This window comes from Pyrus communis, chromosome 11, assembly GCF_963583255.1.
Source record: "Pyrus communis chromosome 11, drPyrComm1.1, whole genome shotgun sequence".
Lineage (NCBI taxonomy): Eukaryota > Viridiplantae > Streptophyta > Magnoliopsida > Rosales > Rosaceae > Pyrus > Pyrus communis.
This window is the reverse complement of record NC_084813.1, coordinates 23096135-23122775: the sequence shown is the minus strand read 5'-3', so window position 1 is coordinate 23122775 and position 26641 is coordinate 23096135. Positions and strand designations below refer to the sequence as shown.

The window sequence follows — 26641 nt, the reverse complement described above, 5'->3', positions numbered from 1 at the left end:
ATGTTTTCGAATGTAGCTTCCCTATCATGTCATATATAGGAGAAGCCCGGAGCATCGTATTAGGAAATATTATATACGGTATTATATGTAAATATCTGGTATTATATTTACCTAAATAGATTTGAGTCAAATCTCACAAAATATGGGTCACTGTTAATGTAGGGTTGATTAGGTGGTGTGTATATTGTACAGTATACTCTGCTAATTGAGACAGACGAAAAGCATTCAATCTATCACTTGTCCTAGACTTCCAATCTAGCCATTTGAATATTCAACTACTTTAACATGGTATCCAGAGCATAAGGTTCTCGTGCCTGATTGCCCACGTTTTCAACTCTCATCAATTTTTAAATATCATGTCAGACACATTTGTTCAACCTCAACCACAGAAAAATAAAAACAATAGCAATATCCGCATCAATTCATCAAGTCCATATTATGTTCATCGTTCAGATTAGGGGTGGAAAAAATTTATAAAAATTCCGAACCAAACTGAAAAAATACTGATTTCAAACCGAAAATGTCCCAAACCGATTTTTCCAAAATTTTCGGTATGCTATCCTCAAAAAATACCAAAAATTTGGTATGGGAATCGGAATTGTTTTCCCAATATTTCGGTATTCCCATACCAAACCGAAATATAAAATTTTAATTATTTTATATACACACACAGATAATATATATAAATCATGTTGGCACACTAATGAAAAAATCATGTTATTTTATTTTTCATCCCTGCAACATAAAGATATGAAAGATTATGATATGTGTTATGTGTCATTCTATTTCATTGATAGGAGTCACCTTTACTGGAAGTAACACAAACACCAGTGTTAAAGTTGTTGAAGAAAGTAGAGAACATAAACACCGGAAGTGTAATGAGTATTCCACAGAATCACAAAAAGGTATATAACTTCTATAATAGGTTTGCCTTCTAGTGTATTCTTAAATGGTAAAACAACTCTGTTTTATAGGTTATAAACTTATAAATGCATCTCAGTACTAAAAAATAAGATATCACATAAAACTTATCCGCAGTTGCACTAGTGGTTGTTTAAGAGTTTAATGTTGCCTACCAATATCGTTTGATCTATTCATGCATTATTCCTTCTACCTCCTCAACTTCATGCCAAGTAACTCATCGGGAGTATGAAGTTGAAACTAGTAATCGAAGAACAATCACGAAACAAAGGAAAACAAGGAGCACAGTAATGTTTGAAGTATGTACTTGATTATTTCAGTGAAAATATAACAGCTATGGGAATTGGGAATACAGAATCACCAAAAGCCCAAAAATATTTCGGGATTCCTGATTGTCCCGAAATACCGAAACTATTTCGGGATTCCCGAAATTTTGGTTTGGGATCGGTCTTGAAATTAGGAATACTGAAAATTTCGGTTTGGGAATCGGGACTAAGGTTTTGGTTTAGTATCCCATACCGAACCACCCCTAATTCAGATAACCCCGGTATCGTTTCAGAAAAATTGAATGGTCCCAATTATTCATCTTGGAGTAAATCCATGATCCATGCTCTCACAACCAAGAATAAAATTGGCTTCATCGATGGCTCCATTCAACCCCCTTCAGCAACAAGTGAATCGAAAGAATTTGCTCTCTGGAATCAATGCAACAATATGATTTTGTCATGGCTTCGTAATAAGTTGAATCTGATTTATCTAAAAGAGTTGTTCATGCCAAAAGCGCCCAAAAAGATGTGGGAAGATTTCAAAAATCAGTTTTCACAGAAGAATGCACCAACAATCTATCAGATTCAGAAGTCCATCACATCTCTCTCATGAGGCTCCATGACGATCTCGGCTTATTTTACAAAACTTAAAGACCTTTGGGATGAATTAGAGACATATCGACCTCTTCTTACCTGCGATCAAACAAAGGCACATAATGAGCAAATAGAAGAAGATTAGATGATGCAATTTCTTATGGGTCTTAACGACGTTTACAATGGAGTTCGCAGTAATATCCTTATGATGACACCATTACCTAAAGTTTGTCGAGCATATTCACTTGTCATTCAAGATGAAACACAACGACAAATGACATCAGGATCAACTGAAAATTTCTCAATCGCTGCTGCAGTCCAAAATCGATCGAACCATTCCTCTAATAGTTCCAAGAATCTTCGTTGCGAATACTATGATAAAGACGGACACACATTTAAAAATTGTAGAACTCGAAAATATTATTGCAAATTTTGTAATAAAAGAGGCTACACTGTAGAATAAAGAATGGGACCGAGGTCTCTAGTTAGGGGGGAAACCAAGACAAGAAAACAAAAAACCAAACCTCACTCCCGTGGTCCCATATCAGCAACCCACGTGCTGCCTTTCTGCTGCAAATGCCGCTGCTGGGTCATCCTCTCTTGCTGCCAACGCAGCACATGGTCCTCATCTTGCTGCCAATACAGCAGCTGCCCCCCCTCAACCACACATGTCTCAATCAAATGCTCTGGAAGGACTTTCAGCAGAACAGCTTCAACAGTTGCCCAAGCTGTATCTATGATAAATTTAAGAGAGTTTTAACGAAAAACTTACGATAATATTTATTTTAACGAAAAATTATATTTTTATATTAAAAAGTTAATCCTTGTACTATTTATTTTATTATTATCGTTAAAACTCAAAATTTTCAAGTTCTTTTTATTACTTTTGTTTAAATTTAAATCATGCTCCGGGTGATAACAATGCTTATGCAAAAGCTGCAAATCTGTTTCCTTTTACTGTTGCTTCTGTTAATTTCATATTTATAAAGTCTTGAATTTTGAATACCGGGCCACCAATCACATCACCTAAGACTCCTCACTTTTCAATAAAGCCTTGCAACGAAGCCTCGATATTCTCTGTACACACACACACACATATTTGATGAATCTATATATATACACATATTTCAGTATTAACTGTGGGAACAGAGCATGGTAGTGATGGTGATGGTGGTTATTGCAGAGCTACTACACTAGAAATTAAAGGAATGGGGATGGATGGGTGCACGTAGCAAATTTGAATGTGATGGATATTTCACATAATCTCTCCATGAAATTGACAGCAGTGCCCCTTGTGGCATGCAGTGTTTGTGATTGTAGTGGCAAGTTTTTATTTCTCAGCACATTCAAGAATCCCATGAGCAAAAGCCAAATTTGAGGGGTCTTTGCCTGGGAAAAATTTCAAGGTGTGGCGGTCTCACTGACATAAAAGGCGTTGCTAGTTTATGTATTATAGACGATTAAGTTGATATTTTCTAACTTCTTTTGGTTTGGTATAAAAATCATTTTACAATGAGAAATTGAATTTTGGTATAAAGGGTTGAACACACTACCTTAAACAACTACTTTAATTCACATATTCTGAAATATAATATTATTAAATATAGGAATGTGATATAACATGACTAGATTGATTACCAGCATTAATGTACGATATTCATACGGAAGAATTTCATCTTTGCCGGTTTGGATGCCACGTGTGCTCCATGTTTATTTAGGTGTGGCAGTTGTATGAATTACTACGTGGTTTTACTAATTGAAGTACTATTATATGGGTGAATAGTAAAACTAATATATGTGGATTTAGAGTAAAAATTTACTAAATAAATACATATAGTATAACATGCGTTGATCGACAACACGTCAGACGACAATAATGTCATCTTTGCCCGTTTGGATGTGTCATGTAGTAAGTAAATCTGTATGTTACTTAACGTTCTTTCTGCTACGTGTAATTATGCGTGTTAAGCTTGTAAAAGGAAACCATGTGCAAAAGCATCAGCAGAGGTCCACAGCATCTCAGCATGCTGTGCTGGTACCGTTTTGCTGGTAAGGGAAAAATTAAGAGTACCGTTGGTTACTTTGGGATACGAAAGTGGGTACGACGTGTTTGTCAAGGCTCATGGTGGTGACCTTTCTGGTCAGGCGCAGGCGATATCCCTTGGCATTGCTCGAGCTTTGCTAAAGGTCAGCGAAGACCATAGAAGACCTCTCAGAAAGGAAGGGCTGCTGACCAGAGACGCCAGAGTAGTTGAAAGGAAGAAGCCTGGTCTCAAGAAAGCTCGCAAAGCCCCTCAGTTTTCAAAGCGTTAGACTCGTCTTTCCTTTTTTTATGCTGTGAACATCGCAAGCCATAGAAGCCATAGAAAGATCTCGGCTTCCATTGTAGATTAAGTGGCCTTTGTGGTAAATCTTTTTGTGCACTATATGAACAGGTTTTCATTTGGAAATGTGAATGTAGATTGAAAGCAAGGAATTTGGTAACTTAATTTGCTACTTCCCATAACTTGATTGCTAGACATATTTATGTTTCTAGTGTTGTATCATATGATCCTAGAGTTTTCGGGCATAAATTCAAGTACTGGGCGAAAGCAGCTTGCTCGCTAGATCGCCTTTTTCTCAACAACTTCCGGCGAATACTCTGATCAGCAAGAACACAAGTGATACTACGTGATACTATAAATAGAAGGAGCTTTAGGATCCCTTACTGTAGATTTTGTATTCATGGGCATTGGTCTTGTTGATGCTTTAGGGCAAACGACGATAGGTTGGAATGGTATACAAAGTCAACAGATCTTACTAAATATAAAATATTACGACCTATACAAACCGTTGAAGGTAGTTCTAGATCTAGCCGCCCAAAACATCACGCTGTTGTTTTATATTCTTGTTTTGGTACTGTTGGAAAACTTTATTTAATGAACATAGGGTTGCCGTTTACGTTGGTCTCAGTTGAATCCATGGCTGCATTTTCTTTGCTGCCTATTTCCTTTTGTTTATTTCGAAGAAAACGAAGATCGATGGGCGTCTCGTCTAAGACTTCATCCATTCAATAAAGGTCTTGAAGGTCTCGTACGAATGTCCGCCTTCTTTGATGTTGTTCATGGCCACTTCCTTCAGTTTCGAAGCTCTTGCTGTGAAGTTTTCATCACTGAGAAGTTGCTCCACCTTGGTCTTGATTTCTCCTTCCGTGATGATCCCGCTTTCATTCTTATCGAATCTCAGTCCCACCTTCCAAATATCGCAAATGTAGCTCTCGTTGAGCAACTGGTCAGCAAAGTACGGCCAGCACAAGAAAGGAAGCCCACTGCTTAGGCCTTCCAGGGTAGAGTTCCAACCGCAGTGGCTTATGAAGCAAGCAATCGAAGGATGACTGAGAACCTTTTGTTGAGGTGCCCAACCGACCATCAGACCACGAGAGCCTACTCGCTCTTGATATCCTTCCGGGTAGGGATCACTTGTACCATCAGTGGTATCCGGCCTCACAACCCACAGAAATGGCCTCCCTGACAACTCAAGAGCCAACGCAAGCTCTTGGAATTGTGTTTGATCGAAAACCGTGAAGCTGCCAAATGCAACATAGATCACTGATCTGGGTTTCTGTTGATCCAGCCACTCTAAGCAAGTGGAGTCTTGTGGCCAGAAGTTTCCTTCTGAGTTCTCGAGCCGGCTGCTTGCCAAAAGCGGGCCTATTGGTAAAATCTCGGGTGCCAGATTGAACGCTGCTGGTTCAAGATCATACGCCGAGTTGCAAACAAGCCAGTCTGCCGCTTTCACAGACTTATTGTTTCTTACTATAACTTGAAAGACGATTTTCTGAGTGGCTAGTGTATGAAAGCATGTCCACAGCAAGTCTGCGGTTTTCATTTTGGGCAGAGTTTTTGCCAACTCAATTTCTTGGCTTTTCAACGGAGTTCCTGCCATAAGTGAATCATAACAAAAATATAATTAGTGAATTAGATCAAAATATTTCTTTGTTAATCAAATTATTCTTACGGTACCATCATCGTCGATGATTCCTTCATGAATCAACTTTGGAATATTGAAACTCAATGCCAAAGCTGCAGCTGATGCAGGCCAAAAGGCAACCCGCCGGATTTTCATTTTCGCTGCAACATCCAGAGCCCACCCGCAACTCTCATCGGCAAGGACACAAGTGAGATTGTCACTTTCTTCTTCATTGATCTTCTCTATCAACTCCTCCAACTTCCCCGGCATGACTCGTTGCATTCCTTCACACAACAGGCCTAGGTCATTCCTGTCCTCCCCGGGTTCTAAGCCATCTGGAAGTGAAACTAGATGAATACAATCTCCTACTTGAGTTTTGCCAGCCAAGGCGTTCACGATGCGTTTGTGATTGAACTCTGTGTTCACAAAGGTGACTTTGAAGCCATGATTGGCTAAGCATTGTGACAACTCCATCAAGGGAAGCACATGGCCTTGTGCCGGAAAAGGAACAGCTATTATATGTAGGTTGCTCATTTTTGTTCTTTATCTTTCCTTTTTCCGCTATGAGATGTTTTAGAATTTAGCTTCTCTATCGTATCATATATAGAAGAAGCCCGGAGCATCGGTTTAGGATTCATTGGGGAATCCACCATTTTGTCTCTTTGATTTAGGGTTCATTCCGGTTAGATTTACCCGTTTTACACGTGATTTTATTCCTTTCTTTGGTTTATTAGGATGTTGTTTTGCTGGTACATTCAGCGAACGGCTTTAGTTTCATCAATCTATTGTTGTATACTTTTGTTCTATTACTGATGGAACTAGGTTTCATTTTCTTTTTCTGGACGCACTGAAAGATTTAAACACAAACTCATTTTCATTTTCTTTTTGGGTAATTAAATTCATTATTGTCCTTAATTTTGTTGTTATTTTTCTGGTTTATATGCTTTATTGCCTTATGCTGAGCTATGCTGCGGATTTCTTTGTTTTCTTCCTTTTGTTTTTCTATCTAAATTGTTATCTTCCTTTTGATTTATTGCCTTTTCATATGCTAGTGGAATTATTGAAAGTTTGAACTTTTGAAACGGGCCTTGACCACATTTGTGAAACTCTGGGTCTGGGGCCACTCCTCTCTCCATCTTCTGATCTAGAAAGAAACAGAATAAAAAAGATTGACAGATGTCAAATCTGACACGCCCCGATCCCGATATTCCCTGAATACCAGGATCAGCACGTACTGACCGACACCCAAGGGTGATAAAAACCATTTATTGAGTGCAAATGCTAAAAACAAGGGGTAGATAAGACTTATAAATATAAAAGAATAAAGAATATGCATTTAAAGAACGTGTTCAGAGCATACAACTAACTAGAACACTAAAAGAAATAATACAAAATTGAATGAAACAAAGGATGGATCCTACATCGAGAGGACTCGAAGATGCTGATGCAGAAGTGCCTGCACGCCTGGATTGTATGTCTCGATTATAAGTCCTGAATTAGGCACAAAACAAACATGAGTGAACCAAGTTGATATATATAAATAATAAAACAATTATTATTATTTATATATAATAAAACATGAGTGAACCAAGTGAGCAGATAGTCAGGGGAAAATACACTCCAGGCCTCATGCCGGCTCTCCGTCCATGTGCTAATAGCTAGAGGAAACTCACTCCAGGCCCTATGCTAACACCAAACCGTTGCCCGGGACGGACCGGAATCTATCCCTACGTCCCGTAGCAGAAAAATGACCACTAGGTAAGTACAAAACCATTGAACATATATATATATATTGAAAAGCAACTTCATAGTATAAAGTCATTCATCATCTATACTATAAAGAGGTGTTCTAAACATGCTCTAAATATCATATCGTCATCCATCGGATACTCTATAAGAACACGGGTTATAGGAAAAATAGTAATAATTCAAACTAGCCTTAGTAAGCATGTTATCTGATAAAACGTTTCATAAAACATAGTCATCAAATCATGCTTCATATACGCATTTCTACTATTAAAACATGCATTTTTAAAGGGGTCCACTCACAGTACTTCGCTGCCGAAGAGCCACGTAACTAGCGAAGACAGAAACACCACAAATAATTGTCCCTAAGCACATAAATGGTACATTTAGTCAAACTCTACTTGAACAACTTAATTTGGGAAAACGGACATCGGAAATGGGTTCAGGATGTTGAAATTAGCCTAGGAGGGGTTCTGGACGAAAACTTGAAAGTCAACCCAAAAAGTCAACGATCATCGTTGATCGGTCAAAGTCAACATTGACCGGGTCAATGGTCAATGTTTCAAAGTCAATGGATCCGGGTCAAGGGTTTTGGATTGGACCAGGTTGGGCCTAAAGGGTTTGGACTTAGGTTAGGTTTAGGTTTAGGTAGGTTGGGCTTAGGTTAATGGGTTAAGGGTTTAGCTATTTAGGTGGGCTAGGATTTTGATGGGTTTAGGACTAGGTTTTGGGTTACTCGGGCCTAGGTGGGAGGCCCAAAGGCTAAGGCCTTAGGTTCTAAAAGAAAAGGGCTGAGGGAAATTGGGTTTAGGACTTGGGCTCGGGGCCCTCAACAGCTCACGGCCCAAAGGCCTTTAACAAATAATTTAAAACAAAACAAATAATAAAAAGGGGTTTAGGCTTGGGTCTGAAACGGGCCTAAGGCCCCAATGATCTTTGAGGAGACTTGAAAGGCCTGAGTTCCTTGGATTTTTGAGCTTGGTATGAATGGCCCGAAGGGCTTGGGTTTGTTGGGTCGCCGGACCTCAAGAAGAAGAAGGCCGGATTTAGGCCGAAAAACACCTCTAAAGCCTCGAAGGTCGCCAGAAACTGGGTAAGATTCAAATGGATATAACTTCTTCAATACTCAACGAAATTGGGTGATTCAAAAACGAAAGTTGTAGTACTCAGCGAGATGAAGAGATTGATACCTTGCACGCAGGCCCACTTACCGTGGTTTGGCCTGAAATTGGCTCGAAAGTTGTCAGACCTCGCTAGAAAATCTAGAAAACGCCTTCCTGAGTTATTTGGTGTTTAAACCGTACCACAACAATTCAAACACTATCTAAACACAATAATGAGCACGATCTAAGGAGATTTAGGTGTGCTTTGCACTTACCACAACAGAGATCTCGTGCATAGTGATTGTGCGCAATGCCGAGATGGATACTAAAGGTGAGGGAGAGAAAGATGAAGCTCAGATGATGAAGATGATGGTGAAGTCCTCGTGATGGCTGTGTGTATATATGTATGGGTGCGTGTGTGTGTTCTTGTCGGAGAGAAGATCACCAAGAGGGAGAGAGGTAGAAATGAGATAGAGAGAGAGCCCGGGAAGAATGAGAGGAGAGAGAGAGAGAGGTGAAAGGCTTGGACCCGGGAACAACAAACAAAAGGTGGTCCCCTTGGGCACACCTATTAAGACCCAAAAAAGCTATTTTTAAAAAGAAAATATCCCAAAACTTAGTGAAAATACAAAAATACCCTTTTTGTTCCGTAAATCCCGTGATAGGTTGTTACAAAATCCGATAAAGATAAAAATAAAATTCCTCCATTTTAAGAAATCTTAAATTTAGTCTCCTTAGCATCATCCGTTGGTTAATAATACGTCAAGGAATTAAACTACAAAACCTAATTAAAGAAAATCATAATTAAGATTAACTACAAAGAAGAAACCAAACCATTATGGTACAAGGAAATACATTCCATTCCATGAGCAATCCAGGGCTGACCAGGAGAAGGAAAAGGACCTTGGTTATTCACGTCCCACATTCCACGTGGCTGAAAGTCCCATGTCCTAATCTAAACCCACGTGGACAACAGAAAATGATGGTGAAATTTACAGTAAAAACACCAAATCCATGGTGTTGTCAGCAGTCAACATTTTTGTTGGGAAAGTACCAAATAATCCCACCAAATCCCAAGCTTCTTCGTACATAACCAACCAATCAAGTAAGTAACCCCACAGAATTTTTTCGTCATTTTCGTTAAAAATAAAAAAATAAAACACTTTGGTGGATCATGAACGGATCAGATTCTGATGATGCAGACAGACAGACAGACAGACAACACAAGTACTTTTCAAGAGAACAACAAAAGACAAACAAATTATTTTTAAAGTCCCCATGAAGTTGGAAGCTTCGGCAACCTTTTCAGATAGATTTTCTGGGTTCCCCCACCGAAAATTCAAAGGCCAAAGCATTTACACGTGACCAATCAGAATAAAGAAAGATACTATCATTAATGTCAGGAAAAAAAAAAAAAGTTAAAATTACAACCAACTTTCATAATATTATTCAATTTTCCTAGCTAACTTGAACTGTTTTTCATCTTCAACATCTCAACTCTCTCTCCTGGTTCATCCAGCACAGCTTTATGCAGAAAAAGACCTGTGAAAACGGTGAAAAGAGCGGCGGAGGAAGAGAAAAAGAGAGGAAATGCGACACTGACAGTGCCCGTAGCTACCGGAGATTCTTGTATAAATTAGGTATGGCTAGATTAAAAACTAATTTATGCAACTTAGGGCAACTAAGAGACATCCAACGACGATCCCCCTGCTACTTCAGGCACTCTACCTATTCTCCTCTGCAACTTCATCAAAATATACAAGAGAACCATATGTACTTTCTCAAAAATGACAACAATAGGTGTTGGTTCAAAAATGAACGAGCGGCCTTGGTTACTTGGGGTCGACTTCCTGCATTCCATCTTTTCATTCTTTCTTCAATGCCAGCATATATGTCAGTAAAAGCGATCATAAACGGGTGCATGAGCGGGATATGGAATGCATATGGATGAAAAGGGGAGAGCATTCAGGCGGGAGGAGCACTCAATTCAGAATCACAGTGAAAGACAATGAACCCCTTCTGGTAGATGTCTTGGCAGTGGCTGTCCAGTGACATATCGTTGGGGAAATGGTTTTGGTGCAGTTGGAACTGTACCGGATGAAGAAGAGACCCCAGACGTAGCTGCTTGGGGGATATGAAACCTGGCAAACCGGTTGATGACGGAAAATCTTTCCAACTCCTGGCATTCCAGTCTTAAGTCTAGAATTGATACCTTGTCTAACCTGCATCATTAAAAGATAGCATGATTCATGATACAAAAGAAATTTAACTAAACGGCCGAAGACATAGTTCTAAGGCATAGTTCCAAAGATAGCTACATATACCAAATGTGGTTATTCTGGCAGATTCATATACCAAATGTGGTTATTCTGGCAGATTGACAAGGCATAGTTCTAAGGATTTATCCAATTTTCGCAGGAACACATGCAGTTCTGAATCCAAAAGCACCTAATCTTTTTACCCTTAGAAATAGGGTAAGTACCTGACGTCTGACATAACTAACATCTCTGACTATACCAGAATTTGAAAAAAATGGTTGAGTACCCCTGTAAACTTCTAGCAGATTGCAGATCTGGTTATTAAGGAAAAAGCATACACAACTGAGCCTTAGTCCAACTGCTTACGGTCAGTTACAAGAAACATTTTTCTACCATTCATTCCCGATGAAGACTTCATGAACAGAAAACTTTGGCATACCTCAGTAAGTCATTTTCCAGCTTCTCCGATCTATTCATGAACTCTTCCACAGCTTTTGACAAGTATTGCTCATCAATATTTTCAGAAACTTTAGGCTTTTCCGCAATCCTACAAAACATTTGCAGAGGAATTAATTCTTAGAAGGCCAAAACCTCAAACCATACAACTCGAAGCACTAGAACTTTTAATAAACTTCATATTTAAAATCTCTCTCTCTGGCTCTCTCAAAAAACCATGAAAGGTGACTTACATATCACTGTCGTTCAGTGGCGCATGAATACTATTTCTTTTGCTGCAGGTCAGGGTGCATGCATCTCCTAATGATAATTTAGCAACAAAATATGTCACACTATCATAGTACAGTGCAGCGTCTGCTGAGAGAATGGATGCTGGTGCAGGGCTGAGCAATTGCTGCAGAAACTGTGTTGTGAAGATAAGCCTTCTCTTAGATCGAAGGATCGGACGTCCATCTTCAATCATTTCAAACTCATGTCCAACCTGCCATTAAAAATGAACAACACATAAACACTAGGATCCAAATACCTGGGAAATTTTTTAAAGTGGAATGAATTGCATGGTTGACCCATTTAACTAGAAGCTCACTTTCTCAATCAGCCGATTGCATGGCAAGGCCCATTCTTGCTCTGCCATACTGCATAAACAAATGCAATTCAAAAGTTAATAAACAAGCAGAAACGACCCAAGGGTTGTGCGCTTCAATGAACAAAGGAGTAACTCATCTTCTACACACCAAATTTGACGTAAAGAAAATAAATGGGGAGCAATATTAAATACCCGACATCTTGAACCCTTTTGGAACCTTGTGTCACTTTGTGCCATGGTAGAAGTTCTGATGTTTCAATTTTGCGTTTCTTTGGTCTCACAATACCCATACTTTCATCAATGGCATCTGAAGGTAACACACAAGGATCTATGAAGGGTTCACTTGTTATCAAATTCGTCGCTGTACTTGGCCAGTCTCTGTTGCTTTGACTAGCTTTAGAAGCATCTATCTGTTCCACAGAAGAATGTATGTTTAGGCTCTGAGAAGGCTTCATGAGTGAGAACTGCCCCGTAGCAGGCCTTGCATCATACATTGGTTGCATCTGCCCATTTCTGAAAGTCCCATACTGTTTAAACCAGTTCGATGCCATGCTTAGATTCGCCCGAGAAGTTTCACCATTATGAGATAACTCATTATTGCCAGTAGATTGACTCTGAGAATCACTTTCACCGAATGCAACCATGCCTTGGGCTTGGAAAGCAGCTTGTGAAGAAGTTTTTACACTTGGACCTTCTCTTGCATCTGCCAGGAAACTTGGTGCATTGGAATTTCCAAGTGGCGATAACTTGTGAGCTGGTGTAGAATTCAGTTCACCATCATTGTTATGACCATAAATTGACTGCTGTCCTTCCATAGCAGTTACCTGTTGTACATCCAGGTCCCTCCTACTTGGATCGGCCTCTTCATTCTTTGTAGCCTGCACTTGGTGTAGCCGGGAGTAGTCATGATGAAATCCATGTGAATGTTTTAAAGCATGGCCAAGAAATCCAAGATTTCTTGCAGAGGGAGCCAGGCCATTGTTGTTGCTATGTTGTATTCCACCAAGATCCTGCAGTTGCGAATGATTCAACAATGAACCAGAGGCAAAAGCACTAGGATCGGAGACATTCCTTACCCCTGTCTGTGAAGCATCAAGCATCCTCTCTTTCCCTTGCTGCTCTTGTGCAGAAATAAAGCCTTGTAAACTTGTAGAGGAATGGCCAAATTCGGATGACCCATATCCACCATCCTGGGTATTCAGACCATTTAGCTCCTTCGAAGCCAACGAAGTAGTTTCCATGCCAGAAAGATGTTGCTGACTTGGGTTATTTGTCCATAAACTCTGTGGCTTCACTGATACTCCACCCCGTGCAGGTATGCCTGACATAAAAGGAGGCTGAGAAACTGGAGCAGCTTCAAGAACAGGGAATTGTTGACCACCAGAGTTGACAAAAGACTGCTGAGAAATATCTTGAGATAGAGCAAGGTTGGAAGGTGGATGTCTTGCAGCAGAACCAGTTAATGTTGTCTGATTAGATGGACCAGGTACATTAAACAGATGCTGCGTTTGAAGCTGATTCCTTGAAAATGTAGGACTGGATGTAATTTCTGCTATAGAGCTTCCATGCATATAAGATGCAGGGATGCTCGATTGTCCACCGATAATAAATTTATCATCCCAACGGGATCTTGGTGATGATTCATGTGATTGGGGCAAAGATTGAGAAGGGGACGGAGTAGACCAGGTCTGATTTTTCTCTCTTAAACTAGAATCCATTTGCATTTGATTGGAATTAGTAGCTGGTTGGATCATACCCTGAGAAGAGAAAAAAGTGTTTGAATTGGATTGTTGTTGAAATGGGGAAGCAAATTTCAAAGCAAAACCTTGAGAAGCAGAAGACTGATTGTAGATATGAGAACCAGAAGCTCCAGGAGTTTTTGCCTCAGTTACCTCAGATAATGGATTAAATCCAGAAGGGCCAAACTGCACGATAGAACTATTCTCCTTCGACTGGTGAACCCTGTTAAGAAGATGAAGCATATTTTGACTGTTGCGGTTAAGCCATCCAAAGATTCCACAAGAATATACAACATAGAAGAGAGTGAATGTACAATAAAATTATATTGGAACAACGCAATAGTAAATATGCTAACGAATGCGAATATGTAAGGTAAATAATAAGGAAGGCTGCAGAGAGAATGTTTAATGTTCATTAGTATTCGAAAGAAAACTACCTTGTTTGTGCGGTCACACGCATGCCATTAGAATCCTCTGATTTCCGGTCATACGAGTTGTCCCTCTGGTAGCAATTTTGCTGCTGCTCATATGTTCCACCTTCCCTCCCATAAGAGTTACGCATAACACGAGAGCTGTCACTCATTTGACGCTGTTTTTCTCCAATGGCCTCATTATCCTCCTTCTTGTTAGATATAAAATGTTTCCCGTAATCAAGCTTATTATTATATTGGACTTGGTGACTGGTTTCCTGATGGACATTAGTCATGTGTGAATTTTGCACGGAATGAAAGTTAAAAATATTTGAATTTTCTCTGTTCCTGAGAGTATCCTCTGAGCCCAATTGTACTTGCTCCAATTGTCCAGTTGGTCTGGAAAATGAAGTTACCCTGGAATCACCTTCCCTATTCCACATATGACTCTCAGAGTTCCTATTGTACGTGCCTTCGTTAATATCACCTGTCCAACAATCACCCACAATGTCAGGGAAACGTAAACAAGCATCATTTCCATTACAGGGTCAAAAATGAACAATCTTACCTTCTGGTTTACTGCTTTGACTGGTCCATATGCCGTCCAAACACATATGTGGCTGAACCTTCTGAGGGTTACAATCCAACCACTCGTTAGAGTTTTTGGGAGACTTCTGATTGGATTCATGAGATTCATCCTGGTAAATCCCTTCTCGATGCTCAGATGTGAATTGGATGTCTGGCTGCGGAAAGCCGGGGAAGCTAGAATTAACACTTGAGTCATTAAGCATGGGAAAAGGTTTTGAACTTAAGGAAGAGACACTCTGCAGATTGTTATCAGCCCAACTTCCTTGTTGGTTCTCATTGTCCACGATGTTTGAAGGCTGATTACCAGTTGACAGCTCGGTATTCTGAAAAGTCAAACCACTCCACTCCTCTTGTTGGCCAGTATCACTACTAGAAGCTTCTGCTACAGCAGACTGCATAAGCGCGCTCCAGCTTCCACTTTGGAGAGAAGGAAATGAACTTTCGAATGCATCTCCAAAGCCTCCAGCCCCAATATCACTGTGCTTTACCATAGAAGGATCCCAAGTACTATCATCCATGTTAAACAAAATCTTCTCTTCCATTGGATCAAGGGGAACCAAACCCTGTGAAGGGCCATGCTGCATTGTTTTTTGCTGAAAGGTTCCCAGCCAGCCAGCTTGATCTTGCTTTCCACTGAGTTCTTGAAGTGATGTATTTGTTTGCAAGGTATTCCCTAGCTGGAGGTTACCCAATGGGGATCCACAATTTGAACCCTGAGTAGTAACGTGTCCAAATACATTTTTTCCCTGAAAGTCTTGTCGGGATACGAAACCCCCTTGAGGTGAGCAAATCTGGTCCGGAGAAGCAGTCATACAATGATCACCTACAAAGGGGTTACTGAAGGCTGATGACTGCATAGCAGGCTTCTGCATTTGATCATTAGCCTTGGTCAACAAATTTTCAGAATCCTGAGACATTGCCGGGGGATGGTACTGATTCATAGTCCCTCTTCCACTAGCAACAGGAGTACCATATAAAGATACATCAAACTGCTGAGAAGTAAGACCCATTGAGCTCAAAGTTTGACCTTGCTCTTGAGAAAAAATAACTCTATTAGAAACATTTTGTCCTGCTGGCGATCCACCCCGCTGCACCCAATTCATAAACATTTGTGGCGTATCATTAAGGGGTGTTCCATTGATTAGTGGGGAAAAATGAACCCCAGAACCCTGCTTATTGATTGCAGAGAGCTGATTTACTGCATTATGTTGCCTTGCATCACCGAACTGTTGTACTTGCTGCTGCCTCTGAAGTTCTTGCAGTTTCTTAAACATCAGGTGCTGCTGCAACATCTGCATGTCATTGTACCCAGACTGCTGCATCGAGTGAAGCTGTGGAATGCCTTGTTGTTGTCCCCTCACAAGTTGTTGCTGCCTTTCAACGAAGTTAAACTCGCTGGAAGCTTCAGTAATTTCAGACCTTTCTGAATTGGTAGTCAAAGTGGGACTATCGCATGATGCATTTTCTTGCTCTGATTGAAGGAAAGATAAGCCTCTTGAGGTTAAAGAATGTGGAATGAAACCTGAGCTATCACCAAAAAACTGGCTTTCCTGCAAATCCTGCTGTCCAAGCATAAACTCATTTGTCTCCAGAAGTTGGTTTCTAGACAATTCCGGTCTCTGAGACAACTGTGAATAGTTTTTATCAAACCTCAAGGACTCACCGCCCCGTCCTCTCCCAGAATCTGCAAATACCACAACAGATACATTAGGGCATTCAAAAACACGAACTTCGTATTTAATACGTTACATTATGCAATTGTCCTGGGGGAAAATTTAAAGATTTATCCACTAATTGGGAAACAGAATGCGAACTCCAATGCAGACATGACAATCAAAACACAGAACCTATAAAGCAATCAAGAAGACCATAGAAGGTAAAGCCACTTATACCTAGTTGATGTACATTACTCGTCTCTCTTTGTTCTCCCTGCCATTGATTATATATATGCGCAGGCCAATTACCGTCTGCAACTTGAGATTGACGGGAATAGTTGTCTAGCTGATAAAAATTATGGATCCTGCCTTCAATTTCGTTACCAGGCATTAAATTCCCAGGCACCAAATTTTCTCAGCTAATTGTTTCTGAGAAAAATAGCTACGACTATATATGAGACCATTATGCATACGGCACCCTTATCCCGCCAATTCTGGGCACTCTCCAAACTGTCCTGCATATTTCATTGGACAAATTGAGATGAGAAGTACTGACAGACAATTTGACAAAAGACCAAATAATAAATATTGAAAATTTAAACACGAAAACCTCGAACATACAGTTACATCAGATTTCAAATTCAAGCCGGTCTCATTATGGAGAACCGCTGAAACAGTTTGCCAATTGGTACCCGCAACAACAAAGTTGCATGTGTCTTATTCGATTGCTTGCAAAATAAAATTTTTGAGAGAGAGAGAGAGAGAGATCAAATTAGGGACTTGGATGTCCAGCTACAAGATTCAAACTTTCTCAAACATCTGAAATGAAAAAGATTCGAACTTTTCGATATTCACAGTTTCTTTTCAGCACCCGAATTTACGAATCTTATGAGAGTATGACAGCTAATACCAAAACATGAGAAAGATAGCAAATTCAGCAGAAAATTAAGTTAATGCGAACTCGGGATTTCAAAAAACAAATCAAAGACTAAACACAAAGCACTTAAACTCTATAATTAAGCAACAGAAACCCAAATTAAATCAAAACCAAGATTCAAACTTTCCACCCAAAAACCCTAAAAAATCCAACAAAATCTTACCCAACAGCCAATGGAACCTCAATTCTCGCAAAAATACTAGGAAACCACCTGAATTTAACAAATTCCCAGGTAATTTGACTAAAATTACAAACAGAAGACCTTAACAGCTCCAACTCTAATGTCTCACTCTTACAAGCTAAAGCAACAGAGTGTGAACTCAAAACCACAAACGAGCAAAAACCGGAGATTTGGGAGCTCACGCTGTGATCCAAGCCAGGAGAATTAGGGTTCTTCAAAATCGCGGACAGTACGGCGCCGTTCTGCTTCTTCGCAGCTCCCAATTCACACAGCAGTTGCTTAAGCTCCAAAACGACGTCGCAAATGGCTATCTCTCTCTCTCTCTCCGGTACTGAAGTTTCTCTCTCTAGGACTGGAGGAGTGAGAAACCGAAATTCATTTTTCGGACCCGAAGTCGAAGATAAAGCGATCCAACCAAAACACCGCTCCGAAAAAATTGTCTTCCAACAAACACTGCAGAGAGTCTCAGAAGAAAACGCCTCCCCAACCTCGGAATCCGAATCTCAGGTTCGGACAAGGTTCGAGCAACCGAACCTACGGCACGGGGTTAGAGGCGTTAGTGTGCTTCGCGGGTGTTGGTGTGCTGTGATCTTTCAACCGTTTGATCAATAAATTTGGATGATCGACGGTTGGCTTAGTGGGGAGACGTAGCAAGTGTGCGTCATTGCTTGTGGCTTTGAAAGGAAAAGTGGACGGGATATTCGGATTTCACGCGCTTTTGTGCACGCGTGGAGCGGTGCACTTTATTTTCAAGCCAAACTTTTGAGCTTTTTGTTTTTTTTTAAGAATTTTGTAGATAATAAGTTTATATTATTTCTTATTTTTTCGGTTTATTTTCCCGCTGCTGGTTTAAGCAATCGAAGTGGGTTTAAGAAATGACATATTCTCCGGATCTCTTTCATCAAGATCACGAAATCAAGTGATCCGAACTTTTGAAATTTGATCTAACAGCTAAAAACAGAGGATCTCTTTAAAAGTTATAATAACTTTAGCTGTTTGATCAAATTTCAAGGGTCTGAATCACTTGATCAGATGCCCTAGGATCTCTTTCCTGGGTTTAATGGCAATAGATAAGAGAACACGTCAACAATAATTGTGTTATTTGAGATAAACTTTAGAAGAACGTATTTTTATGGTCGAGATAAACAACTTTAACATAAATATAATTTTGAATCCACTTCATTCCAACTCTTAATCAATTTAATTTAATTTATCTCATTCTAATTACATAATAAAAAAACGAGCCATAAGTGTTTAATTGTCTAGGGTTGTTATAGGTTTGGGCCAAGCCACCTAACTTTCAAGGCCCAATAGTGAATAAATCGATAGATCAACATTCTTAGCAACTATGATTGTGGAAGAGAAACATAAAAATGCAACCATCTTTGGTCAATTCGTGTTTATGTATTGGTTAAGCTAAACCAAAACATGGGTTTAACTAATCTGAGGACCAACTACGAAATGAAGTATGTAACGTTAGCTGAATCGAAAAGGTGTGTTTTATCATGCAGCTTTATATTAACTAAATCAACAATTTTTAGATGAGCGGAACTCAAACCTGACATTTATAACAGTGTACATCATCGTCTTCTAGGCCCCAGTTGATTCTATCATAAGGGTCAATGATGGACAATAGCATTCCCATGAACACAACTTACAGGTGGACTTTTGTAATCATTGATGCATGTAGTAAACAAACTCAAAATGTTGATATCCACTACAGAGTAGCTACTGCTTTTTAGGCTTTGGCTATAGTAGAAGTCAATGATAGACACCGACCTTCTTCCAAACACTGCTTTAAATTGACAATTTAACTGTTAGTGCATGTATGATTCATAATTTATGAACAATGCGTTAGCAACGATGAAGAACATCTACATAACCAAGTTGTGTGATTGTAATATATAACATGCGTTTATGTAGTGGTAGAGTGGATTTTGATACTTCATAATATAGATAAATTTTTTAGTGTGCTGGGAACACAATTCGGTACATTAAGTGTCATAATATAGGTAGTTGAAATTTTTGTTCTTTTAAGTATCCAACTACTAGTATAACACTTAATGTATTTGATCGTATTTCTAACACTTTAAAAAATATCTCCCTCGTTCATGCTTAAAGATAGTAGAGTATTGCAGCGGTTGGTGATAGAATTTCTGATTCTTAGTACACCTATCATGCCACAATAACATTGATGTGGCTGAACCAGTACATTTTTAAATTGCCCCGATAGAGAGAGAGAGCACATGATCGACGATTTTTGAGGGAAAATTTTTTTTTTTTTTATTAATAGAATTTGTTTGGGTATAAACACCAAAACGGGGATGTAGCTCAAATGGTAGAGCGCCCGCTTTGCATGCGGGAGGTACAGGGTTCGATCCCCTGCATCTCCAAGTCATTCAGTTTTTATGTATTTTTTATTATTATTTCTCTAAAATAATCCGTTTTGCTGCTATCTCATGCCCACAGGAAGGAGAGCGATTGGGCGTGGGACAAGTATATCAACACATTATTGACTATGTGACATCACTTTATCGGAGAGCAATTGCATGTCGTTCATATTGCTTTATATGTTTTATACATGTTTGAAATGTTTGTGAATCTAAATGAAAAGTAAATAACGATGTGACATCATTTTATCGGGCAGTTAAACAATCCAAACCTAAGAATTCCCCCACGAACACAAATCCACAAACATCACCACGTAAACGGAGGCAAATGTGGGTGAACTTATTTACACACCCATCTATTTTGCACTTATTTCTGGTGCCAAGAAGTTACAATTATAAATTAATCCCAGGTTTTACAAGTATATATGTATCCATTTGAGTCGGACTATTGTCGTGCCCACAATTTATAATCCGACCCTTTGTCAACAAACGTCTGCCAGCTCCCTTCCAAATGGTTTTCCTTCGACGGGTTCCAATCGAAATCTCCAAGCTTCATTACCAGTGTATCACCTATCTGTGCAACGTAGCCTTCATTGTTCGCGTGGTATATCTTCACAGAACTCCGGCAATGGATCCCGGCCCTTCTCCGAGCATCTATTAGCTCGGTTAGGATGTCATGGAGACCAAAGTCGTATAAATGGTCATAGAAAATGACAGGCTGCAACAGAGGTAAAGATTGCAAAGTTAAATAGCAGCCATTTGTAATGGCAACTAAGGGATTAAGAACTCACTGTTCCAGGATGCGTCAGGACGTAAGCGTAACCCTGCGTAAGCTTATCTCGCGGAAACGGCCAATGGCCCTGAAATAAAATCAAAGAAAGTTCCTACATTAGGCTTCTAGCACTTAAAAACCAGTAACTGGCTTCTTCTGCTTCGTTAATGGTACAATGACATCGTATAAGGGATATTTGGGTTCAGTGCTCGTGTGTGTGTGCGTGTGTGTGAGAGAAAAGGGAAGAGAGACCTGTGTTGATCCTGTGTCGTGGTTCTCCAAAAACGTGACAGCACGAGAGGGCCACCATCCCAGAACTCCAGTTGGTTTACCTTGAGGATCTATTAACCTCCAGTATTGGTTATGAAGAGCGGAGTGAAGTATTCCCTGAAAAATGCAATACTAAGTATGTATTGGGCTAAAATATGCAGCCACATAACATAAATTTCACCATTACGTAAATTATCAGATATAACTCTCGTTTTTATTTATAAAAAGATAACAAAGGTTTGACAAGCAAAACCATATCAATTATCACACTACTTTTCAAGTTTTCCCCGTGGCTCGAGTGACATTGTTCTTAGCCTTGTTTCTGTGAGTCAAACTAATGTAGGATGTAGCAGATGCAGTCTAGCAAGTACCTTTGTTGTGACATCAAATGCAGAGGAAGTACCGCCTGTGGCATTGATCCAATTAACAATTCGTTGCCGGTGAGCATCTACAGAACCAGAAAAGTTAATTTTTTTCGTTAAGTTCACCATGCTAAGAAAAACAGTAATCATATCGTTGCTTCTGGCCACAAAGGAGTTTTACTAAGTTAAGGAGGCATATAATAGTATCTTGCAGTAACAATATTGTGGTTATCTTCTTTGTTATTGTTCTATCTTCTTGTTCAACGTTATAAATTCAATCTAGGGTTCACAAGTTCATACCTTGATTGTAGCACAAATTTCCATTTTCATAATCTAAGCTGTCCCAATATTCTCCAATAGCAAATGCAGGAACCGAAGCTTCAATATATTCTTTTACATAGGTACCCGAAAAGCCTCTGGAACAATACAAAAGGAGTTAATCACATGCTATGGATTAAAAGGAGAAAGAAATTTCTAAAGATTTCAGACATCTGCACTTTGGGTCAAACTAAGAAAAGACCTTGGGCCTTCGCCCCCCCAAAAGAAAGCACTTTCACCTTACAAAGTCAAGGCGCCATCCATCAAAACCAATATCACTTCGAAGCCAATTTAGCAACTCCTTTATGTCATTTCTTACAAAGTCCTTCGAATGATCAATATTGGGTGCTGCATGGAACATATCCCCTACACACAGCATTAACAGCAGATGAGTACACGGGTAAGCTTAAAATTTCGGCAGCCTCTAAGACATGCATATACTGGTAAAATTCATGAGGTTATCCCAACATTCCCACACTGATGTGGGGTGGTAAATATCATGTCTTGTTCAGGTCTGAACTGTTTTAGGTAAACTAAACCAAACGATCAAGACCAGAAGTGAAGCGTAGATTATGTCTCATAGACTCTCACCCTTTCCATCTTAATCATAACGTCGATTGGAAGGGATTCTAAAACAATCAAAACGATGAACCCTTCCAAGGATCATAAAATTTACACAACAATCAAAGAAAAAATAAAGTACCACTAGAAGGATTTCCTTGGCCCTGAAAATTTGGATCATCGCAAACAATTGCTTCAGGCCCCCAAGCAAGCTTCCCACCAAAAATGTTCCAAATGCCATTTGGACTCTGAAATCGGCAAGAATGTGAGTTTTACCAAGAGGAGTGACAACACATATGACCAACCAAGCATGCAACATGAAAATAATGATCTAATGTCGTAAAATACCCTAAAGTTTTGAAACAGGAACAGTAAATCAAGTGTTTACCTGTTTATGTGCACATCTATGATTTAGGACAACATCTCCCAGGGCCTGCTCACAGGAAAAATACGTTACTAATCCAACACGACTATTCACATGATAATCAAACAGAAAAAAATTAAAGCAGATAATATTCCTATACATATCCACGGCATCATTCTCACTTGGCCCCATGATTTGATTATCCAAAAACGATTTCTGTTTTGAGCCTATGACGAGCCAAATTCACTTTCTTAACAACTTTTACTTTTTTGAACAAAGAGAACAAAAGAATAATAAAGGAAACCTCTTATCAAACAAAAAAACCCATTAAATAGTTCAAGAATTGACCTTCGATGCCTAAGATTATACATACCAGAAGATCGTGGGAATGCATTTCCTGAATGCAGTGTTTAAGTTCATCCACGGTACCATACGATGAGTTCAAATTGTACAGGTCAGAAGGCATATAACCTGCAGGACATTTCATATTGGTTACAAATTCTGTACAATTATTGAAGAGCCGCAAACTTCATCAAATCATGTTTTAATGCCACCAAATATACTAATGCAGGTCCTAAGTATATTTCTACAGATAAACACACACATGCAGGGGACATGTTAGGAGTGCAACATTGTTAATAACACCTAAACGGTATCATTGCCATCCAGAATGATTATATGCATGCACAGGAATATCTAAAAAAGGCATTAATCTTGCTATATTTAAATTCGATTACAAGACAGATAAAAAAAAAACAAAGTGGACGAGGAAGAGATGAACCTTGAGGAGCAACAGATTCTGTTGGTGGTGGCAACCACACTGCCGTTACCCCAATTTTTGATAAATCAGCAGCTTTAGGAGCTAAGTCCAGGTACCACTGCTTTCTCCAGCTTTCCCAATTGAAGCCTTGAAACTTCAAAAGCAATAGAATAAACAGTCGGTAGAAGAAACAATCTAGGAATTGCATCTTTATCCCGTGTAAAACAATCAAATATAGGGAGGGAGGGAGAAGGAGCGGGAGAGAGAGAGAGAGCAGGCACATTTTGATCGAAGTAAACTTGAAAACCTTTGGGGGAAAAACTTGAAAATCTAGTCTTGCATAACCAATCTTCACTACAATTGAGATGACATATTGGTATTTCAAGTTTCAACCAACGGGTATGAAAATACATACCACGATTTCATGTCCGGTTCCAGTTCCTGGCTCTGCATTGAAGTCAATGCACAATTTCAAGTCAGATACAGGCCTTGTTTGGGAATTGGGACACATGTTTTCTCGGTAACATTAGCAATTTTGCAAATACAAGAAAACTAACCTAACTTTGTTTGTTCCTCGGTGCTCTGCCATTGTATGGTCTTCCTCTGAAGAACGTGCTCCAGAGCTTTTCGTTTCTTTTGTATTGTTTCTTTCTCACGCACATGCTCAATAAGTGTATCACCCTCCTTTGGCTTTTCCTGAGCTATAGACCATACTTCATCAGGTTTGGGCAAGTTCAAACATCTGAACTTTGAACTGGAGGCTTCAGCTACATCGATCTTTCTTGGTGGGAACCTGGGACGGATAGTACGAATTTTCCTAGCCATCCATTGAGGTATCTCTCGGCGAGGACCATCACTTAAAAGTTTCCATTTCAGTGAATCATCATCTGTCAAAAGATCTATCCGTCCACCATTAACAACATAAATGGAATCTTCATCCCCATCACCCAGCGGTCTTTCCTTCAACAACAATGATTCTGCCATTTCTCCTCTCTGTCTCCACATCTTTGTAGTAGCTTCAGATGCCTTCAATGATCTTTGCAGTGCTTCACATCTTCTCAAGTATGCGTCATCCTTCGAACGTGCCATTTCTTTGGCAGCACCAATAGCATCCATAATGCTTTGCAACTCAGCCTTGAAAGCCTTGGAAGAAGACTTCTTTCTTTCTGATGAATCTTTCTTCATTTTCTCCAACAAAGACATAATTTCCTCCTCTTTCTGGAGAGTATTTTTCCTGCTTGATTCCTGAAATTCAAGCAATGATTTCTCAGCATCATTAGCTCGGAGCTCAAACGCATTTGCATGTGCATGGGTCTTTTGCAACTCCAACTTCAACCTATCAATGTCAAGTCTTGTAAGCAACGACTGAGATTCTAAATCATTTACGGCACCCTGTAACATCATATTTTTTGACTGGAGGGAAGCAAGCTCATCCAGTGGACTCATACCTTCAGTATATTCTAATACTGCTTTTGATGCATGCTCACCAGCTTTTTCCGCCACATCCAGTGCCTTCTCTATTGCAAGTTTTGACTGTTCCACAATTGACAATATACTACCTTTTGTCACCTCCTTAATTTGTTTTTCGATCTGATAAGCTGCTTCAGCAGCTGTAGTTTCTGCTGCTGAAACTCTCATCTGGGCATCTTCTAGAATGTGAGATGTGGCCTGCTGGAAAGCAATTTCCGCTAACTTTTCTACTTGCACCACAAGTTCAACCGCATCCTGTTTTGCAAGAACTAACTTAGATTCTAAGCTGAACTTCTCTTCAACAGATTCCCGCAGCTTCTGATGGAACCGCGACTTGGCTGCCTCGAGTTGTGCAATAGCCAATTCCTTGTCGTGCAATATGCTAGCAACATATTCATGTTCTTTTCCCTCGGAACAGGCCAACTCTTCAAGCAATTGATCTCTCTCTTTCTCAGTGGCTTCTTGTTTAGCTTGGGCCTCCAAAAGACCATTTCTAGCTGTGATTAATTCATCTTCTTCTATATTCAACACTTCACTACTTCCTAAAGTATCAACCACGTCGGTAAAAGTGTCATTGGAATCATCCTGTAATAAAAATCAGAAGCCATGAGTCTCAAAAACCGTGAATACTACGAGGAGAGATACATCATTCCTTTAACATGAAAAGACATTACCATGCTTGAAAAAATACTTGTTCTTGATTTACATAACCAATGTGGCGTGCAGAAAAGGTTCCTGCACGATTTCATTTCGGTCATGATATTGAAAACGCAATCTTCACATAACTTGCAACAGTTTCCGCCTCACGTAAAAGAAGGAAACATAGTAAAATGTCAACAAACAATACAGAAATGAAATTACAAATTCACATGAGCATCAGTGGAGAGAAATTACACACTTTTTTCTGTTCGACTTAGTTCTGAAGACAAGAGGGCGAAGCCCCAGGTTGCATAAACTCGTATCATACTTGCAATGTAGACCTGAAGATGCAATGGAGCAGCGGCGAATACCCCCAACTGCCATTTCAGGCAATGAAATTGTATTCATCTCTTCCTGCAAGGAATTCAAAGTTTTGATCTTTACCAAGATATCAGGCACACAAAAACATAAACATAAATAAATGACGTTGTACCAACGAAACCCAGGTTCTACAATTTAAGTTCCACAATTTTCAATTACAAGTAAAATTAAAAAAATGTAAACACAGAAAACTTATTTCATCAAATTAATGAGTAAAAAAAGGCGACCGAAGCCAACAAAGCTTCCCACTTTGCGAGGGTGTAGCCAACGTCTATTGTACGGAGCCTTACCTTGCTTTGCAAGGGACTGAAAGGAGAAATCTTCACTTCAAATTGTTTGATTTTACAATAAAATATTACAAACAACAAAAATAAAAATATGATTTTTTCCAAGAAAACCCAAATCTATGATTCCAGGTTACATAGTATTCAAGTAGAATTTCAAAAATTCAAGCAATAACAACCCAGAAAACCAAATTCAGCAAACAGCATGCAATGTGTACATTAACGACCACAGAACAGTTTACATCAAATTTTCACATCAAACACTTGATCAGCTGATTTGATCCATTTTTTTTCTTGAGATTCCCAATAAATTTATGCGCAGAAAGAAATATAATCGTATATAAAAATGTATAGATATAAAAACCTGATGGAAAAATGGTGGAGCTAATCTGAAAGGAACTTGAGAGACCCCATGATTTTGGGAAAGATAAGAAAAATGGTGGAGAATTTTTAGTGTGGATGGATTATTGGATTATTGTATTAGGATGCGAGAGAGAGACAGAGCAGAGAAATAGGAGGAGAAGGAAATGCAATGGCGCGCAGACTGAGCGGCTTCGAATCAAGCTCGGGGTTCCCTTGTGTTTGACCATCCTTGTAATGACATTAATGCCCCTCGATTATTTGTATGCATCTTCACACAGAGACCGATAAATGTTAGTGGGTTAAATAGTTAGATGAAGAG

The 26641-nt window shown here is 39.4% G+C and overlaps 3 protein-coding genes and 1 non-coding gene across 8 annotated transcripts; 1 reads left to right on the top strand and 3 right to left on the bottom strand.

Moving 5' to 3' along the window:
* Positions 1–4479: 4479 nt before the first annotated feature.
* Positions 4480–6283, bottom strand: LOC137749147 (UDP-glycosyltransferase 83A1-like). Its single transcript, XM_068489260.1, has 2 exons — positions 5783–6283; positions 4480–5698 (listed from the first exon to the last, which is right to left on the bottom strand). Exons 1-2 carry the CDS (start codon positions 6261–6263, stop codon positions 4815–4817), a joined length of 1365 nt encoding a protein of 454 aa, XP_068345361.1. The 5' UTR covers positions 6264–6283; the 3' UTR covers positions 4480–4814.
* Positions 6284–9947: 3664 nt separating this feature from the next.
* On the bottom strand, positions 9948–17839 carry LOC137707596 (uncharacterized). Of its 5 annotated transcripts, none has more exons than XM_068446502.1 (10): positions 17571–17839; positions 16508–16785; positions 14596–16299; positions 14055–14514; positions 12955–13840; positions 12071–12888; positions 11879–11927; positions 11526–11773; positions 11276–11383; positions 9948–10800 (listed from the first exon to the last, which is right to left on the bottom strand). In XM_068446502.1, exons 2-10 carry the CDS (start codon positions 16659–16661, stop codon positions 10572–10574), a joined length of 4656 nt encoding a protein of 1551 aa, XP_068302603.1. In that variant the 5' UTR covers positions 16662–16785; positions 17571–17839; the 3' UTR covers positions 9948–10571. The 5 variants fall into 5 exon arrangements, with proteins under 5 accessions (XP_068302603.1, XP_068302604.1, XP_068302599.1 ...); XM_068446503.1 differs by having other exon boundaries at positions 12071–13635; positions 13771–13840; XM_068446498.1 differs by having other exon boundaries at positions 12071–13840.
* A 1869-nt stretch (positions 17840–19708) lies between these two features.
* Positions 19709–19781, top strand: TRNAA-UGC (transfer RNA alanine (anticodon UGC)). Its single transcript has one exon. It is a non-coding gene; the product is annotated as a tRNA-Ala (tRNA).
* Positions 19782–19927: 146 nt separating this feature from the next.
* Positions 19928–25413, bottom strand: LOC137709241 (uncharacterized). The gene is made up of 13 exons (XM_068448337.1): positions 25330–25413; positions 23743–25240; positions 23601–23632; positions 23207–23339; positions 22799–22896; positions 22450–22494; positions 22204–22309; positions 21740–21866; positions 21483–21598; positions 21192–21268; positions 20803–20937; positions 20570–20638; positions 19928–20496 (listed from the first exon to the last, which is right to left on the bottom strand). The coding sequence occupies exons 1-13, from the start codon at positions 25411–25413 to the stop codon at positions 20224–20226; spliced, it is 2793 nt and encodes a 930-aa protein (XP_068304438.1). The 3' UTR covers positions 19928–20223.
* Positions 25414–26641: the final 1228 nt, after the last annotated feature.